General features: G+C 44.9%; 1 protein-coding gene across 2 annotated transcripts in view; it reads right to left on the bottom strand.

The window, feature by feature from the left end:
• The window catches only part of WDR26 (WD repeat domain 26), a 36,460-nt gene that overhangs the window by 3,985 nt on the left and 13,215 nt on the right, over positions 1-19,260 (bottom strand). For both annotated transcript variants that reach the window (XM_029934925.1, XM_029934924.1), the window contains exons 6-12: positions 18,657-18,813; positions 12,932-13,070; positions 8,081-8,221; positions 5,168-5,287; positions 3,334-3,479; positions 2,976-3,054; positions 2,534-2,663 (exon numbers count right to left, since the gene is read on the bottom strand). In XM_029934925.1, the coding sequence (XP_029790785.1) occupies positions 2,534-2,663; positions 2,976-3,054; positions 3,334-3,479; positions 5,168-5,287; positions 8,081-8,221; positions 12,932-13,070; positions 18,657-18,813 (912 nt within the window). The remainder of the gene's footprint in view (positions 1-2,533; positions 2,664-2,975; positions 3,055-3,333; positions 3,480-5,167; positions 5,288-8,080; positions 8,222-12,931; positions 13,071-18,656; positions 18,814-19,260) is intronic.

Raw genomic sequence — 19,260 nt, 5'->3', positions numbered from 1 at the left:
TTGGACTTACCTCCTCGTGCATGAGGGTAAAACTAGTTTGTGTGTGAGAAAGAGTTTTGAAAACAGCCTGGCACAGAGGATCCCCCAAATGTTACTGTGAAGTGATGGTCCTTAAACAGGGGGAAGAATACTGGCTGAGTTAGAAAAGAGGTCAACCTCAAGATCTGCCACTAGTGGCCATCGTGGGAACGTCTGGTGAGGGGCAGTCAGGCCTTTGGGGGAAAGGACATCTAACGTGTGTGTATGAAGCAAACGCTGAGACCCTCACTGGAGAACTAACGGATCTCCCAGAAGGCGTGTGCTGTTCAATCCTTTCTCCTTGCACAAAAGAAAACACACGGAGACAGACAGACTGGCAGATTAGCCACCTGTGGGGTGAGGCAAGGCTTGGGGTCAGAGCCACGGGCTTGCTGACCGAGCCCTGCTGGTCACTGCCGGACAGGGTCCCCGCAGCTCGTGTGAGGGCAAATAGTAAAACAAGTTCTTTTACATCGTCAGAACGATGAACAAGCTGGAGCAACAGCAGAACTCCTCTGGGAAGAGGCTTCCTCACTGCTCTATCTCACACTGGCATTCATGTGGTTAGGGGTTTGGAAGGTTCTTGGATTATTTTCCCTGCAAACGAACGACAAGTGATGTGATCGCCTCAGGACAGAAGACATTCACTATGTCCACATGGTGCTCAGGACGTTTTCAGAACTGGCCTACACTACCTGAGCCGTGAAAACGTGCGTCTCGGATACTTTGGGTACATGTCACTTTTAGCCCCGAACAGAATATCTTATAGTTAATGTTACTCATCATTAGTTCGAAGTTCGTTCAGGGCCTAGAACAAAAGGACTGTGTCACTAGGGCTAATGGCTCCAGACGGAGCTCTGGGTGCTTCTAGTGCATGTGTGACGTCCACAAAGGCTGAGGCCTAAGAGGGGCTGCGGGGCTGCGAGAGGCCTGGGGGGAAGCTGACGGGCAGGCAGAAGGTTGCACAAACGTGGACCGAGTCAAAGTAGGACCCAGTGCAGAACCTGGGCAAAAATAATACGCTTAAACTACCATGAAAAAAAAAAGGATTCCTAACTGGAAAAACATAAACTTTTCAAAAATGTCACCTACAAACCACTCTTGTTTCTTCTCAATCTTATCTGATGTATTTTTTTAAGGAAAAAAATAAATCCATATGCTTTGTATGAATCACTAAAAGTCTCTGTCCCGATTTCTTTTTTAGTTTACTTTTGAGAGAGAGTGAGCGCAAGTAGAGCAGGGGCAGAGAGAGAGAGAGACAGACAGACAGACAGACAGACAGAGACGGAATCCCAAGTAGGCTCTATGCTGTCAATGCAAAGCCCAACGTAGGGCTTGAACTCACACACTGTGAGATCACGACCTGAGCCAAGATGAAGAGTTGGACACTTGACCGACTGAGCCACTCCGGCAGCCCTGTCCTATTCTCCTAAAGAAAATTTTTTTTCAATGTTTTTAATTTATTTTTGAGAGACAAAGAGAGCATGAGCAGGGGAGGTCAGAGAGAGAGGGAGACACAGAATCTGAAGCAGGCTCCAGGCCCTGAGCTGTCAGCACAGAGCCTGATGCGAGGCTCGAACCCACAAACCGTGAGATCATGACCTGAACCAAAGCCAGATGCTCAACTGCCTGAGCCCCCCAGGTGCCCTGGCCCTGGCCTAGTTCTTAAGTCTATCTTGTACACAGAGGAAAACCTCTGGCGCTGCTCTGTGACCCTCTGTCTGCTGAGATCAGGTTTTTGTCAAGACAGGTGGCAAACACCTTCTACAATAAATGGACCGTTAGCAACATAATCAAGTTCCTTGGTCTGGGTTGTAAAACTAGAGTCAGTATTTCTAAAAGTGACTTAAATAATTTGCTGCCCTAGTACTTAGAACAGTAAGTGGGTACTCAAGAAGAATATGGCCAATGAAAATTTGCAGTAATTTCCTGTTCCTGGTATTTCTATCACATTAAAAAGTATACTACCTGTGTTGCATATTTTAAACAATTTCTCTTTTAAATTGGACTACTTTAGGAACAAGTCTGCCTTAAACACTGACGTCAGCAGACTGGAGAGCATGCCTACTCTGAAAGGTAGTAGAGACTGCTCTAGAATTTCAGCTTTTCTGACTAGAATTATGAAACTAAATTATTCTCTTAAGCCACTAAACACTGAAAATCTAGCTGTCGTCAATTTTGTTCAGGTAAATCATCATAATCAACCTATTTGGATCCTACTAACCTCTGCACGCAACCAGCCTCGTGAAAACACGCCAGCATTCGAAAGAGTTCAGACTTAAGTAAACCTTGATTTGATGCACGCACCAGGCGCGCCCCCACGCGGCCAGAGCAGGCACTACTGATTTGGGGGGAAGAGGAGGACGAAGTCACTCCACCAAAGGGGAAATAACCAGTGGTCTCATGTGATTTTTAACCTTGTTAACACCCGGAATCTGCCTGGTGACATGGCCACCTTAACACACAGAGCTCCCGCCCCGTCTGTACACACATGCCGACGGCGCACACGACTCACCCTCACTGCCACTAGCGATGAAATCTTCGTTATGGCCTCCAAAACATGAATGAATTGTATAAAACCCTTGCGTGACACCTTGATACTTTCTTACTAAAACTCTGTCTTGCAAGTCCCATAAATGAACTCCCTGCAGGCAAAAGAAAACATGTATTTATTCTACCTCAACTCAAAAAAAATTTAAAAAGTCATCTGTGAACTTCCCTTTGCTTGATGATAGCCATTTTCAATTTCTAGTTATGCAAAATGCCAACGTTCTGATAAATTTATGGTGGACTCTACACACGGAAGTGATGGTCAAACACATGCAGTAAAATTTAAGAATCTGTAAAAACAGCAGTCTCGAAGAAAAAGAATTTGTAGAACTATTTGTTTATATACACACGCACTGATAATCACAATTAAAATTTGCCCTCACTCTTTGTGAGAACGGCAGGCTTACCTGAGTTGCTACATTTAACAAAGCTAACCGGCCGTTCTTGGAAATAGTAAAAGACATAATGGGGTGATCTTCTTGTACTCTGTAACCAGAAAAAAATGTGTCAGAAGCAACGTACTGAGAATCAAGACATTCACATCATCAAAATAGAAAATTCCCTAAGTTTAAAGACCACTTCTGCCTGTAATCGGCACTACACACCGTATTTTGATCAAGGAAGAAAACTGGAGTCTCTGGTTACTAAGCACCCCTGGCCCCACCACTCTGAGCAGTCAAACCAAACCCTCTTCTACAATAGCAAGTCCCACCACACATTTCTATAGAAGTCAGTGAATTCGTAACAGATACAAAAAGGAGTTACATGTTTCTATCTGTAAGGTCCTCGAAGTTGTAGCCCCGGATCCGCTGGTGCGTGTCTGACGCCAGCACCGTCTTGCCGTCGCTCAAGCACCAGAGGCACTGCACTCTGACCCCCTCCCAGGAGTCAAGGAGGTTGCCATCCAAATCCTGCAGAGAAAGCCACTGTGAGCCCCAATGCTAAACGGCGCACGGAAAACAAAGAACAGAAGGAATCTCTTAGCAATGTCTTTCTGCAGCAAGGTCCCCCCCGCCCCCCACCAAGATCTCAACTTCATTGTTCCACAGCTGGTTTTAGTCACCAAAATTTGAATACAGGTCAAATTTCATTACAATAAAACTGTCGGGGAGGGGGGGCAGAGAATCTCTGTAAAATCTAGCTTATCTCAATAACCAGCCAGGCACAGGCAAACACAATAAATACAAAGAAAGAAAGAATCCTAGAATTCCAAGTAAGGGCCTCACTACTATTGGAAAAGAATTCAAATGCTCCTTTAAAGTGCATTATGCTGGGGTCTGTCCTAACTACTCAGAAGCTGTGATCTGGAAAAAATAACTGAAATTGTAGCTTTACAGAACGCAGAATGTGCTAGGACGCTTTAAAAACATATAACGTGCTCCAAACCGTTATGTGTTCTACAGATCAGAACCTTCAAGATCATTCTCTTGTTGAATGTACAAAGGTCAGAGAGGCACCCTGGTCCAGTTCCCCAGGGGACGGAGCTACCAAGTCCTTGTTCCAAAGGGGTCAACACCACAGGGACTGCGAGGCAGCAGAGACATCGTGGGCATCTTGCGGCCAGGGACTCAAGAACAAACGGTTTAAGTGCCGCTGTGTACAGCGTGGTGACTAACTTGCAGACTGCAAATCTTAAAGTCCTCATGACAACTTTGGAGGGTAGTGGACAATTACTGTGGTTACAATGTTCAACGCACACGAATATCAAATCATTATGTTGTACGCCTGAAACTAATATGTTACATTTCAATTATACCTCCGTGAAAACAAAGCAAAACTGAGTACGGAAAAATAAAACTAGTACAGTACATTAGACCATGAATAAAAACTCCATTTAAAATATGGGAAAATCACGTATTCATCAATACACCGTGTTGAGATGACTGGGGACAAAAAAGAACCAAGGGCTTATAAGCACGGGTGCCCCGGCCAGCTTAATGGAAGACATCACGGTCTGTGACGAACACGTAAGTCTTCATGATGCTCAATCTTCAGCTGCACTGAATGATTTATGGGATTCACGATCTTGTTTAATTCTGGTCCTAAAATCACGTCCCGAGCGCCCCTGGCACCAGCCTCGAGCAGGCAGGGTGATGACGTCGCACCCCTGGCCGAGTCAGCCTCGTCACAGGACTTGTTGCTTAGTGCCCACCAGACCAGTTGCTTGTCGGCCCACCAGTCCAAGATGCACAGGGCAGATGCAAATCAAGACACTTCAAATAAGACTAGAAGGTTCTCTGGTAGCTCTCATCACCATTTTTAGTCCTCAAATACTTAAGACCATCTACTCCTAAAACTCAGCATTATTTTTGATACAAAAATCCTAAAACCTCACAAGAAAAGTAGTAAAATGTTTTCAATCCTATACATTAGAAACTTGTTTACGAGAACAAACTGTTTGTTAATTTTTTATGTTTTACTAAACTCGAAGTCCACAGTTTGTATACAAAGCAAAATAGCACGGGCAGTTCTGCACATGCTCGTTCACAATGATGGCAAAATAGTTTCACAGGACGCATCTTATAAAAGATACCAAGGCAAGCGAATTCTTTAAACACAACAACAATCAGAGGCGAGGAAAGGCGCATGAAATACTCACACACTGATAGAACTGGCCACGCTGGCCCCCAGTCACAAAGCGTTTTCCGTCTGGATTCCAAGCCACACTTGTTAAACTGTCCTCATGAGATTGGCTCATCTTTGTCCTTAGCTCTCCCGTCTACAAAGAAAGAAAACTGTGGATAAGCCCTTCAGCTATTCTTCTAAAGGGAATTTATATAAAAGAAAAGTCAAGCGTGACTGGGCTATCTGATTAGTGTATTCCTCCTAACTGGAGGGACCAACTATTTTAACTGGCCTCACAAAAATCAAATGAACAAACAAAAACACTGCGGCCTCGGAAGAGAAATTAGGAACATGATAAAAAAAAGCTCATTGCTGCAGGCCGGTTCCTTCTGAGTTCCCACTTCCCCTCACTCCATAGTTCTTTACAAATTTTATTCTAAAACTGCGGTTAATGCCATTAGCAATTCCTCAAGAACATGATTAACAGATTGAAAAACTGTGCCCTTGAACTAGGGGAGGGGTGCAGGCAATTCTAAATTACTTTAAAGTTTGTATTTGAGATGCTCAAAATGTAGTAGGGAAGATGGGAAGAGAGAAATGAAAATTACTTTTCTGATATCTAATGTTTTTATTTATTTTGAGAGAGAGAGAGAGAGAGAGAGAGAGCGAGAGCAAGCAAGCAATTGCACCTGTGCGTGAATCCCAAGTAGGAGCCACACTGTCAGCACAGAGCCGGACACAGGGCTCAAACTCACAAACCCTGAGCTGAAATCAAGAGTCGGATGCTTAACCGACTGAGCCACCAGGCGCTCCAATATCTAATTTTGTCTCAACTAAAAATAACAGAAAAGAGGAACTCTTTACTGTTTAGCATAGCCATTTTAAACTATTCCCAACTACGAACGACTATTTAGTGGTTACAACACTTAAATGTTCTCCTCTTATTTTTTCTAGGTTATTCAATTTAGAAGGTAGACACATACCATTTAATCTAGTCTCGACTCCATTTTGTTCATGGATTAGAAACAGGCTCTGAGAGAGATTAGCTGCCCTTCATGTAACAAAATGTACATGGGCATAACTTTCCTGTGAGAAATGGGTAATCAAAAGTAAAAAGAAAAAAAGTGAAAACAAAGTGTATGATCAGGAAATGGGACCAAGTAATAAAAGCAAGGAGGACACAATACTAGAAAACCAGAACTCTCCCTTATGCTGCGGGGGAAAAAAGTCCAGCACTGTTAAAACCTTCCCTTATATTGTTAATCGCTCTCACCTCCTTAGCTTTTTGGGGTGCTTGAGAGAAACAGAAGTTTAGAACCACAAGTACACACACAACAGCTAAATCCTCCACTCTTCCTGTCACAGACACGCTAGCACGTGTTTCTGCAGGCAGAACTGGTCTTCTATTATGCTCAGGACGGCACATATATGAGGGAGTATAAAACTAGGAAACCGCTTAAAAATATAAAGGAATAAGGTGAACACAGACTAAGTAACAGATGCACTGAGTAATCCACAGGCAAACAGGTGAGCGAGAACAGCGTTATGACCGTCCTGGAACCCAGGACTGACCCACAGGAAGGCTGCGGCCACCGTAAATTCCAAGTCTACCACTGTGGAGTTATGACTACACGCGTCTTCTGCTCTTTGAGAGGGGAGTAAGCTTTTAATGGAAAAAAAACCCACTCTGTCTTTTAGGGAAGATTCACTTCAGACCTGTTTTACTGAGAGAAAGCCATCGACTCCCCTGTGCCTTGCTGTTCCCTGAACCAGATCACGCACACACACCGCTTACACACTGGCTTGATAAAAACGGCATCGTGTCTGATCATGAATCAAACATTAGATATTAGAGGATTAATTACAGTTAATGTTGCCAGGTTAAGACAATAACATGTGTTATATGGGAAAACATTTTTTAGGAGGTATGTGTTTAAGTATTTGGGGTAAAAGATTCTATGTGTAATTTCCTCCCAAATGTTTTGGACGTGGATGTCTATGTGAGTGTGTATGCACATCTACACGTGTGCGCACACGTGTCCACACAGCATGTACAGAACATTAACTGCTGAATACAGGGTGCGGGGCACAGGTCAGTGCTGTATTCTTCCACTTTTCTTAATGTTGGAATGTTTTCCTTAAGAAAGGGGGCATACATGTCAATAGTAAGCGAGCAGTGACAGAGCCTCCCAGGGCAGCAGCAGAGCAAGAGTGTGCTCACCTCTGGTGTACACTTCTGCAGAGTCTGAGCTCCACTCTAAGTAAAAACCAACTCACTTCCAGACTCCCGAACCCCAGTCCTACCCCATCAACTCACTCAAATCATAGCCTGGACCACGCTCTGGCCTCAAGTCAGAAAAATGAAAAGAACAGGATGGAACCAGCCATCTTGCAGAAGGAAGTTGACAAAACACAACCCTTAAATTGTAACTATAAGGTTTCCAAAACATAGTACAAAATTAATGGAGGGAAATTAATGCTAATTTAAAAAAAATGGGACCCTGGATAAAGGCCAAGTTCTCATTCAGAGACAGTAATGGAGCCCTTATTAATAAGAACAGAAACTTCACTGTTTCTCACAGTAGATGAGAACATCACACATGGGCGAGGAGATGACGGTGCGGCCACCGGGGTGAGAAGTCAGGCCCCACCTGACGGGGCCTTTCCGTGTATATCCAACTATGAACTTGCAGGGTCCCCTCCAGGGGTGGGGGGGGGCCTGTGGGGGGTCCCACAGTAAACACTGAGTCCACAACTCCTCCTCCTTTTCCAAACTCTCTCATGCTCAGCATATTTGTTTACACATTTGGACACCTGGGTTCCATTAAATGGATTCTCCTTGCTAAGGGGGCTGAATGGCTCTCCTCCATGGGGGGTGTGGTTATAAGGAGTGTGTGCGTGTGCAAGGTGCCCGTCTGTAGGCCCCAGTGGGGCGGAGTGTGCTCACCTGTACACTCCAGAGCCAGAGCTCAGAGCAGTCGTCTGGGCCACACGCAACAAGATAGTTGTCATCCGGACTCCACGCGATGTATGAAACGCCATATGCATGTCCTTCTAATGTCTTAAGCAGTTTTAGCAGGTGTGTGTCCTGAGGGGAAAAGAGACCACCTGGTTAGAGTCCATGTCCTACTTCACAGAGCTTCAAGGGTATACTCTGAGAACATAATTCATCCTGAGGAGGTTTTCACAGATTTCACCAATCTCCCCCCAACTGAAGCCTGAACAGCTTGCTTCATAGACATGTCCACACAGTGACATCCAGTAAGCATCCACCATGCACCAGGCCCCATGTGCTAGAGGCCAATGTAGGGATGCACGCTGTTCCTGGTGATGCACTCAGGGACACAGAGCAGGCGCAGTCACAGGTACATTTCCATTTCTGAAAACTGCTTTCTCGAGACAGAAGGTACATAGTATAAAACTCACCCTCTCAAAGTATACGACCTAGTACGCTTAGGACATTCTGTCGCCTTACAAAAAACCCGTACTCACTGGCAGCCACTGCCCCCATCTGCCTCCCCGCAGCCCCCGGCAACCACTCCTGTCTCTCCGGACCTGCCTATCCTGGATGTTCCGTGCAAGTGAAATCATCCAATATGGGTCTTCTGCAATCGGCTTCTTTCACTCCGCATCCTGTTTCCAGAGTTCTTCTGTGTTGTTGCTGGGGTCAGTACTCTGTTCCTTTTCCCTGATGACTACCGCATCTGGGGGAAATGTCCTACCCTGTATATCCACTCAGCAGCTGACCAACATGGGGGCTGTTTCCATGTTTTTAGCTATTATACCTAATGCCAGTATGACTGTGAACAAGTCTCCTCTGGGTCCACACACATTAGCAGAGCTGCCACCTCTCCCTGTGACACCAAGGAGTGGCCACATTGTTTTCTGACTGTCCCCCCGGCAGAGCTGGCTGCAGCAGGGCAGGATGAGCAAGCCTGGAGTGACCCTCGTCAGTCTCCAAGGTTACTTCCCTTGCCCCCACGGTACAGGGAAGGAGGTGAAGTCTGTGAACATGGGAGGCATGCCCCTGCCCAGGCCCCCACATGAGCCGTGCAGGAGGAACTGCGCCATGAGAGGGGAGGTGGCAACTGACAGGGCCGAAGAGCAGATACCTTCACTTTGGGCTAAGGGTGAGAGGAGAGCCACTGATGAGTTTTAAGCTGGGGACGATGTGACGTCACATCTGGCTCTAGGAGGACACAGAAGGTGAGTCAAAACAAACAGGATATGGACACCCATAAAGAGTCGACACAACAGCCATTAACAGCTAAGACAAGACACGCCATCCAAGATGAACACAGTCTGGACTGCAAGAGGTCACACACAACAGAATGAGACAACCTGTACGTTTGTGTTGTGTGGATAGGAAATAGAGGGGGAAGGAAGCCAAGAGTTCAATTTTAGGCTTTGATCAAAGACTGAGACAAGTATTGAACCTCCAGGATTACAACAGTGAGGACCCAGAAGTAGCTAGGGATGACTTTGATGAACTACTTTAATACATATAGGTTGAGAGATTTTTTTTTCCAGAAATGTCACTGACAAACAGATGTGTTTAATGTACTTTGTTTCTTCACTGGACCCTAAGTTTATCATTTATTCAATCACCTTGTCCAAACCACCATCGTTTGACAAAACTAACACTATACTTATGATTCTTCTCTGGGAGAAGGCTAACAGGCATGGGTTATCTGTATAAGAGCAGAAAATCACCGGAATAATTTAACAGGCACAAGATCTTCCAGCAAGAAACTCTCATTCACAGTGGTCCTTCATATCTATCCAAAGATTCACTTCTAAACTGATGACAAATTACTCTAGTAGTATGTAACTAAAAAGCTAATTGTTTCATGCATATTAATTAATCCTAAAGAAAAAAAAAGCAAAACATCAATGGGAATATTAATACTAGGTCTTCACAAGCATAGTGTCTCTATACTAACCTATTCCAAGTGGAAATACCATGTTCATGGATGGCTAGATTTTGGGTGGGAAAACGAGTAAAGTGTTTTTTGGGGAGAAAAGGTCAGAAAACCTGTTAAAAGAAATTAGGCACTGAATTCACACCAACTCAAATCTCAAAGGTCCTTATGTATTCTTTTTTCTCTGTTAAAACACACACACATATAATATATACTCAAGAGGATCACCAACTTTCTTACGAGTTTTTCAGACAGTACTTGACATAACAAAATACCATCACACTTAACCCTAAAATCCACGGCTTCTTAAAACTGAAACAAGAGCATTAATTCTGCATGCCCCAAGCTAATCTGGCCACAAAAACTCTTCACCTGGAGCTCCTGTTCTGGCAACAGCACCCTGGGCGACACTGGCATAAAGGCCCAAAGTCCCCAGCAAAGCATACAAGACCCCCTTTGCCTGGCTGTTCTTTCCATCATGACCTCATTTCCTAGTGTGCAGCACAGCCTCTTCCTGGAACTGCCTGGATGCCAGCAGTGTCCTCCTGGACCCGAGGGCCAGTAGTAACTAGTTCGTTTAAGTAACTGTTTACTCATCCTCCTAAGACTTACTCATCTTACTCTGTCTTGCTTTCCAGCTCCAGTGGGGCTTCTTCTCTGAGCCCCTGTAGTGCCCAGTATAGAACAGGGACACTGTATGATCATGAGCTCACGATAAGGCCTCACATACAGCATGTGTTCAGTAAATACATGCCAAACAGAGGGAACTGTTACAGGCTGCTGCCAAAAGAAAACATTAATAAAGCATAGTCTGATAAACTTTCTTTTCAGACATCTTACAAATAATTGCTGAAATTCGACTCCTTGGAATAGTACTCAAAGGCCAAGATTAGATCCCACACTGTTTTCTGAGTCTGATTTCCCACTCTTTGCCTTACTCACTCTAGTCTTATATTTGAATGTAAGGGAGGGTACCCCAAAATGTCCCTTCCTGTCTCTCCCTGTGTTGTGCACATCAAGGTCAGACTAGGTGTGCTCACCTGTGGTTTCATGACACTTTGTACATATTGCATGACTTCCTTCCCTTTGCAGAGATTCACCTGTGGTCTGTAAAGAGTCATTCAGGGACAGAAACAGGGGTCCTTGAACTTGAATGGGACAAGTGCACATCTTTATTTTCACTAACCACAGCCTGAAATTCAGTATCTCCTTCAATCTTGTTTGAAGGCAGTTAACAAGGTGGCATTAGGTAATACACGAGGGACATTCACATACTATATTTTAGGTAGTATAAGGTGACGGTAAACAGAAATCTCAAATATTTTCACATCATGTTACTTCTTAGCTATCCTGAAATATGTATGCTCACTCATCACTACTTTTAAAACCTGGTACTTGGGGCACCTGGGTGGCTCAGTTAGTTAAGCGTCTGACTTCAGCTCAGGTCATGATCTCACGGTTCGTGGGTTCGAGCCCTGCGTTGGGCTCCTTGCTGACAGCTAGCTCAGAGCCTGGAGCCTGCTTCAGATTCTGTATTGCCCTCTCTCTCTGACCCTCCCCTGCTCACGCTCTGTCTCTCAAAAATAAATGAAAAATATTTTTAAAAAATTTTAAAAGCCATAAAAAAATAAAAATTTTATTTGGGAGGGGGGGGTCCCTAGAGCCATCAGACTGCCATAGTAGTATGTGGTACAAAAAAAAAGAAAGCCTGCTTTATGGCAAAGAGTAGGTCTTATTTACCTTTCATCACAATCCTGAGATCAAGAGTTGCATGTGCTATGGACTGAGCCAGTCAGGTGCCCGATTCTTTTTTAAAAAGTATTTCCGGGGCACCTGAGTGGCTTAGTTGGTAGTGTCCAGCTTCGGCTCAACTCATGATCTCACAGTTCAAGCCCCGTGTCAGGCTCTGTACGGTCTTCAGATTCTGTGTCTCCACCTCTCTCTGGCCCTCCCCTGCTCATGTTCTCTCTTTCAAAAATAAATAAAACATTAAAAAAAATAATTTATTAAAAGAAATATTTCTGGGGTGCCTGGGTGGCTCAGTCAGTTAAGCGCCCGACTTTGGCTCAGGTCATGATCTCACAGTTTGTGAGTTCAAGCCCCGCTTCAGGCTCTGTGCTGACAGCTCAGAGCCTGGAGCCTGCCTCAGATTATGTGTCTCCTCTTTTTCTCTCAAAAATAAACAAACATCAAAAAAAAAAGAAAGTATTTCCTTCTAGAGGCACCTGCGTGGACCAGTTAAGTGTTCAATTCTGGATTTCAGCTCCAGTTCTGATCTCAAGGTCTGTGAGTTTAAGCCCTGTGTCAGATTCTGCTCTGACAGCACAGACCCTGCTTGGGATTCTCTCATTCTCTCTCTCTTTGCCCCTTCCTGACTTGTGCTCTTTCCCTCTCAAAAATAATTAAACAAAAAAAGATTCAGAAGGCAAAATGGTTAATGAGTCGTTCCTAACTTGTGACACAATGGACACTGTACTAATCTGGAAATCAAGTGTTAACAAACTGGCAGGGGCACTGAGAGCAGTGAGTCTGGAGCAAAACCGTTCCTGGATCTGAGTCTACACTCTGCCACTTATGAGCTCTAAGAGCCTGGGCATTTAACTTCTACCTCGGTTTCCTCATCTGAAAACAAGAGGTGTGAGTAGAGGATAAAGCCAGATCACATGTGCACGGACTCAGGGCTGGCATGTAATCTGCGTGCACTGTTGGTGTATGTGTATCATCTAGACAACACGGCAAGAGGGAAGACAGGACAAAAATGACGGGAAAATGCTCTTAGAAAAGAACCCATTTACATATGTATGCTTTATGAATAGGTAGTCGACTTGATCACCTGTCACCTTCTTGTCTGAACACACCTGAGGTGCGGAACGTACCGGATCAACTTGCCATATGATGACTGTCGTATCCTTTGATCCTGTTGCTAGTTTCGTGCCATCATTAGAGAATTTACAGAACCACACTTCATTACAGTGCTCCGTAAGGATCTGCTGAGTATAACACGGGAACTGCCTCCTAAAACAGAGAAGTCCACAAGTAATTCTTCGTTGGAAACCAAGTAGAGTAATAACGACAAAAAAGGTGAAAAGGTGATAGAACTGTGTGGGGATCAAAAACTTCACAAACGAGACATCAACACCCTCATAAACCTGGAGACTCACGCTCCCCTGGTTTGGTGAAGATGGTGACAACATCAATCACGGCCTCTCAGGGCAAATTAGTAATCCGAAGTCTGCTTCACTGTACAAGTTTTTCTTTTTATCCCCGTTCTCAAGATTAAAAAAGAGTAAAAGTACGTATCCATCAGAGAATTTGGGGTCTGATTAAGTCAATTCATATGAATAAAAACTAACAGTCAGGTGTTCAGGCTCGTTTGAGCAGGCCGGCATCAGGAAGGATATACGCTAACAGAAGGACGGCAGGCATCAGGCGAGTGTGGGTCGTGAGCTGTTGTGTCTGGCAGGTCACGCCCTCCTCTAAGCCTCTGTTCCCTCATCTATAAAATGGGATTCATCTATGCCTGACAGGGTTCTGCCAAGGAGGAGAAAAACATCTAAAGTTCCTGGAATGCAAGAGATACTCAAGAGCGATCACTAATACCCCACGGGGAGGAAGCCGAGCAGTGCGGTGTCTGGGAGGGGCCACAGTGGTCAGCCACTTATCAGGTAGTTTCCCTCCCACAAAGTGCGAAACTCCTTTAATCGGTCTCAGTTTTTCCCACCATAAACTATAGAGAAGGGGACCCACCTCCTGAAATTCCTTACGCAAGGTAGAGTCCAAGAAGGAGGCCGTGAAGGCAGAGGGTGGAGACAGTGCCTGACACCTGGGGAGCACCTTGGAGGTGGCAGTGCTCATTCTAAACTATGGGCAGAGACTTCTACAATCACCAACCTAAAGAGGAGGGAGTTACCACAAGAATGACTATTCTCAACACCTTTTACACCACTTTTAAACTCACTTGAAAAAAACCATCCGATTGGTTCCCAGCTCCCACCACAGCACCTTGGACAGCTTCCTGAGCTAACCTGGCAAATCTCCGGACCAGGACCACCCAGCCTGAGCCCGGCCACACGTGGGGCTCCCGGCCAAGTGACAGGTGGCTGGCACAACTGAGGAACTTGAGTTTTAAATTTAATTTGTTTCTTTATTTTTTAATTTTTTTATGGTTTTTATTTATTTTTGAGAGACAGAGACAGTGCGATCAGGGGAGGGTCACAGAGGGAGGGAGATACAGAATTGGAAGCAGGCTCCAGGCTCTGAGCTACCTGTCAGCACAGAGCCCAACGCGGGGCTTGAACCCACGAGCTGTGAGATCATGACCTGAACCGAAGTCGGACGCTGAACTGACTAAGCCACTCAGGTACCCCTTATATTTGTTTCTTTAAAGTTGAAATGTAAATAGTCACATATAAATTACTGGCTACTTTTGGGACAGCACAGCCCTACAACAGTCTCTGTAAGATTAAAAAAAAGTCATCTAAACATGAGCAGATAAACTGTCCTCTTCTTAATAGATGTGCACTTGACAGGCGATAGTGCCTGGTTTGAGGTGGGCCGCAGCGGCTCAACCATCACGTCTCACAAACGCTCGCCGCAACAGGCGTGCTACACTATCGACTAGTACCTGTGCTGTACTTTTCATCCCTATGACTTGAACTTTTAAGTCTGTCTTGAAAAATGGTCTTCCTTACGTTTTACCCAATCTATAATCTAAAAATATATTTCTATCAATTCATCAGCCTGATAAGTAATATATATTTAAAACCAAATGAACATTCTTTATCTGCACACAATGACCATCGATCTACCTTAGCACTTGATTTGCAGGCTGCTTTAAACTTTCGGATGGTCTGTAAGTCGGTTTAATATTAAACTATTATTCTCTATCTAAAACATAATCGATACCAGCTGACATTTACCAGGCACATTCTGGATGCCCAGCTCTGCGCTGCAGACTTTATGTGGAGCACTGCTAGTTCTCAAGACCACCTTGCACGGCAAGGAAATCTCTCCATCTTCATAAGGCTCCGAGGACAGAGATAACAAGTATCATAGACTGATAACTAGTATTTAAAGCCATGGTGGATTCTCCAAGACCAGTTTTCTTTCCATTATCATTCTTTAAGTTGTATTTTTCAAGACACTGTTGGATAAAATTCCAGTCAAGTAAGTACTTTCAATATCAACAGTATTTCTCCTCCTTTGAGGGTAGTAATCAATAGTGATATCTTTTACTCAGTGAGAAACACTTTATATTTAGGCATGAAACACACAATAATTCAAACGGGTAAGACTGACCCCATGATCAGTGAGATGACAGATCTAAAATCAGAACAATAAAATGTTCTTGAGCCAGTTCATAATCAGAATTTAAGGCGCAAATCATCCAGTCTACTGGATAATCATTAAAGAACTATTTAAATTGTCATTATTTTTATTAAATAATTTTTGAAAAACTTAACAGCCCTCGGCTTATTAAAAGCCTAATTTTAGATGTATACAAGTGAAAGTTGAGGACTTTGTTTTCAAGTAAAATTAAAGGTTAAGATGGTGTTGGGGCGCCTGGGTGTCTCAGTCCATTGGCCATTCAACTTTGGCTCAGGTCATGATCTCGCGGTTTGGGAGTTTGAGCCTTGCGTCCGGCTCTGTGCTGACAGCTCAGAGCCTAGATCCTGCTCTGGATTCTGGGACTCCCTCCCTTTCTGACCCTTCCCTGCTCACTCTCTCTATGAAAAAAATGTTAAAAAAGATGGTGTTAAAAATAGCACCTCCCAAAACTGAACAGTGTAGCATTTTAATCACTGAATCATCACATTTTAAATTTCTATAAATATTTCATAACAATATTTTACTAAAAAAATTAATACTTATAAAGTTACCTATGGAAACATCCTTCCCCTGGATGCTGGTGAAAAGCCCACAAATTGAACCAAAAATATGCATTCACTATTACAAATACAAATGACATGTGATCTAAAGAAAATTCCTTAGTGCTGATTAGGATTTCTGAAAGTTCTCGTTCACTTATTCATAATCAATTCTCTATCCTCCAGAGAGAAGAGAGAAAAGTTGGTATTTAGATTTCCATGCTAAGATTTAATTTATGAGTTAAATTTTCTAGTTTCAATGTAACCTAATTTCCATAAGGAGTACAGCAGATAATAAAAGAGTGAATTTTCTATTGGAGACCTCTAGATGAAAGGAGAGTACTAGAAATTAAATCAAATCCAGGTCCTCTCCTAGCTCAGCAACAAAGGAACAGCTCGCTGTAAAGATGTGTATCCTGACTTTATGCCTGACGGGCCGGGCCCCTCCTTGGTGTCGTTCAAGTGTGCCCATGGACGTGCTGCTAGGCTTAGTCCTGGTGCTCCAGCCTGGAGAGGCTGGGCAGGTGGAGGCCTTCACTGAGACAGAATTTAAGAGGAAAGGCAGACTACGCAGGGACAGGCAGAGAGGGAAGTTCCACTTTGGATGTGCTGCATTTAAGACCCTTAAGCGACACGCACAGTTATATTAAGGTGCAAGGCTTAGGAGAGCAATTCTGTAGCCCTCACCTGGATACGGGCACCATTAGAACCCAGAGGAGGAAGGTCGGATGAAAAAAGAAACCGCCTGGAGCACACACTTAACAGAGGGGCTGGTAGCGGGCAGCAGCCTGCAGGGACACGAGAGAGTCTGCACAGCAGTCAGTGGGTTTAATGAAGAAGCTGTCTGTCACCCACATCTGTGTGGGGCTGCCGCTGGCTGCAGAAATCCGGAGTGATGGACACAGTCATTGTGACCGCACAGCAGGGAACTACCTTGAGCAGCAGACTCTGAGGCAGGTGGGGGTGTGTGTGTGTGCGTGCGCGCGCTGGTAACTAGTAGAAGCACAAAGTTAAAGTTTCACTTTGTTTTTAAGACTATAGGGGAGACCTTCCAATCAACGAGTTCTGGAAAGCATTAACTCTCATTCCCACGTACAACTTCAGGAGTGCTCTTGACGTAGGGTCTAAGAGCCTGATCCCTGATCTGAGGGCAGGACAAGGTCAGACTAAACCTTTTCCATCATTTACTTTCACAGGTGCTGCTACCAACATCAAGTAAAATGCGGGTTTCATGCTTACAGATTCCAGTTTCCACAGGAAGGCAAGCCCTTCGCCCACTAACACCTCTTGAACCGTAAAGGCCATCGCCAATAGTGTTCAGTGTGCTCTGCTAGCAGCAAGTTCATGAACCAAAAAGAAAGGTTTGGGTTCACAACTATCTCAAGGTCCCTAAAGGCGCTGTGAAGGATGAAATGTCACCTTTTAACTATAATCTCCTACCTCTATTTAATTCAGAAATTCTCCTAAGTTAAAGACCAACGTTAAAGAGTAAAACAGGAAAAAGGAAAAGGACTCTAATCAATCACTTTCAGCAAGTTTAAGACACACACCAAGTCATCATCTGTTACATGAAGGCCAATGACACTGCTGTAGCCCAACCGGCAGCCTCCTGTTCTCACCGCATCTGGGGAGGGGAGGCGACACCAACCCACACCCCAAGCGCTCCGCGCACACCTGGCAACTTCCGCTCCAATCCCAGCGCAGGCACACCAACGTCTGGTCACCACACCCGGAGCCCACCCCGGCCTGTGTCCTTGTTGCCTGCCCACGCCAGTGCTTCTGCAGGGGTCTTTGGGAAAAGACACCGGGCAGGCCCACTGCAGCTGCTTGTGTTTGCTTCACCAGAACCAAATCATTTCCCTCCTGATGTCTGAAAAATTTCCAGATTTGTTCTTTAGTATCTTATTTAGAGACATAGAGAGAGACAGACAATATGCATGTGGGCAGGGGAGGGGCAGAGAGGGGGAGAGAGAGTTCAGAGCAGGATCTGCACTGTCAGCAAAGAGCCCAATGTGGGGCTCAAACCCACAAACCATGAAATCATGACTTGAGCCGAGATCAAAAGGTAGACACTTGAACAACTGAGCCCCACAGGTGCCCTGTTCTTCAGTACCTTCAAAATTAGAGCTCTGCTTTAACTTGGAGATTATCATTAAAATTGTAGGGGCATTTTCATTCAAAATACTCCTAATATCAAAAGTAGAGCCTCAATCCCTACAAGTTAAATTACATGTTTCGACAGATACAGCAGTAAACCGAAACCAGAAAGTGATGCCTTCGACTCCAGCCATGCTTAGTGCAGGGGCCAGGTCTTGCTAAAAAGCAGACCTTCCATGAGGAACTAAGTATTTTCATGATCTTTACAGGCAGGAAAGACTTGGGGCCACTGTTAAAATAGTGAAGTGTCCAGAAACAGAGTCCTGGCCTCCAAGCACGGCCAACACTCGGGTCCGTGGCATCCCCACCTGACACTGCTCACAAGCCCTCACAGAGATGGCTGGACCCACCCACAGACAAGAGGAGGACCCTCTCCTGCTGAGGGTTGCTGCACAAACACATGTTTCTCCGGAAGCATCCGCTTCAGAAGTGCAGCCCCACTGGTGAACGCTGGATCAGCCACTAATGGTTTCAATGCCACAGGACAAGACTCCAAAAAAGAAAACCTTTTAACAGAGTTTGTACTGAGTCTGTGAGATGTCAGCCTACTTTGGAAGAGAAGAAACTGTTCTCTTACCTACTGCACACGTGATCTATGAGCAGAGACACAGAATCTAGGCTGTTGTCGAGTTTGGTGTTGTGGTACAGGCACCGGTCCCTCTGCAGCTCCACCGCCTGCCGCAGGAGGGTCTGTAAACGCCGAGGGGGGAGCATCACTGATGGCGGTAAGTAGGCTGCAAGAGAAGGTAGTTTTGAAACAAGAAATTAAAATAAATGTTAAAAAAACCAAGACAGCAGAACCTTTTATTGAAGACATCTGCCCGCCCTCTCTGCACTTGCCCTCCCCTGGTAACACCGGCCCTGGAACACAGCCGTGGGGGCGGGGTGGCGGGACGCGCACTTTATCTGTATTTGTCAGGGGCTACGGGGATGTTGCCACAAAATGGAACGGACAGGAGGGCTCCAGCTTGGATTTTTTTAAAAGCACTGTTTAAAAATTTTATTTATAGGGCGCCTGGGTGGCTGAGTTGGTTAAGCATCGGCTTCCAGCTTTGGCTCAGGTCATGATCTCATGGTTTGTGGGTTTGAGCCCCATGTCAGGCTCTGTGCTGACAGCTAGCTCAGAGCCTGGAGCCTGCTTCGGATTCTGTGTCTCCATCTCTCTCTGACCCTCCCCTGCT

This window comes from Suricata suricatta, chromosome 3, assembly GCF_006229205.1.
Source record: "Suricata suricatta isolate VVHF042 chromosome 3, meerkat_22Aug2017_6uvM2_HiC, whole genome shotgun sequence".
Classification (NCBI taxonomy): Eukaryota; Metazoa; Chordata; class Mammalia; order Carnivora; family Herpestidae; genus Suricata; species Suricata suricatta.
This window is presented reverse-complemented; position numbering and strand designations above follow the sequence as displayed.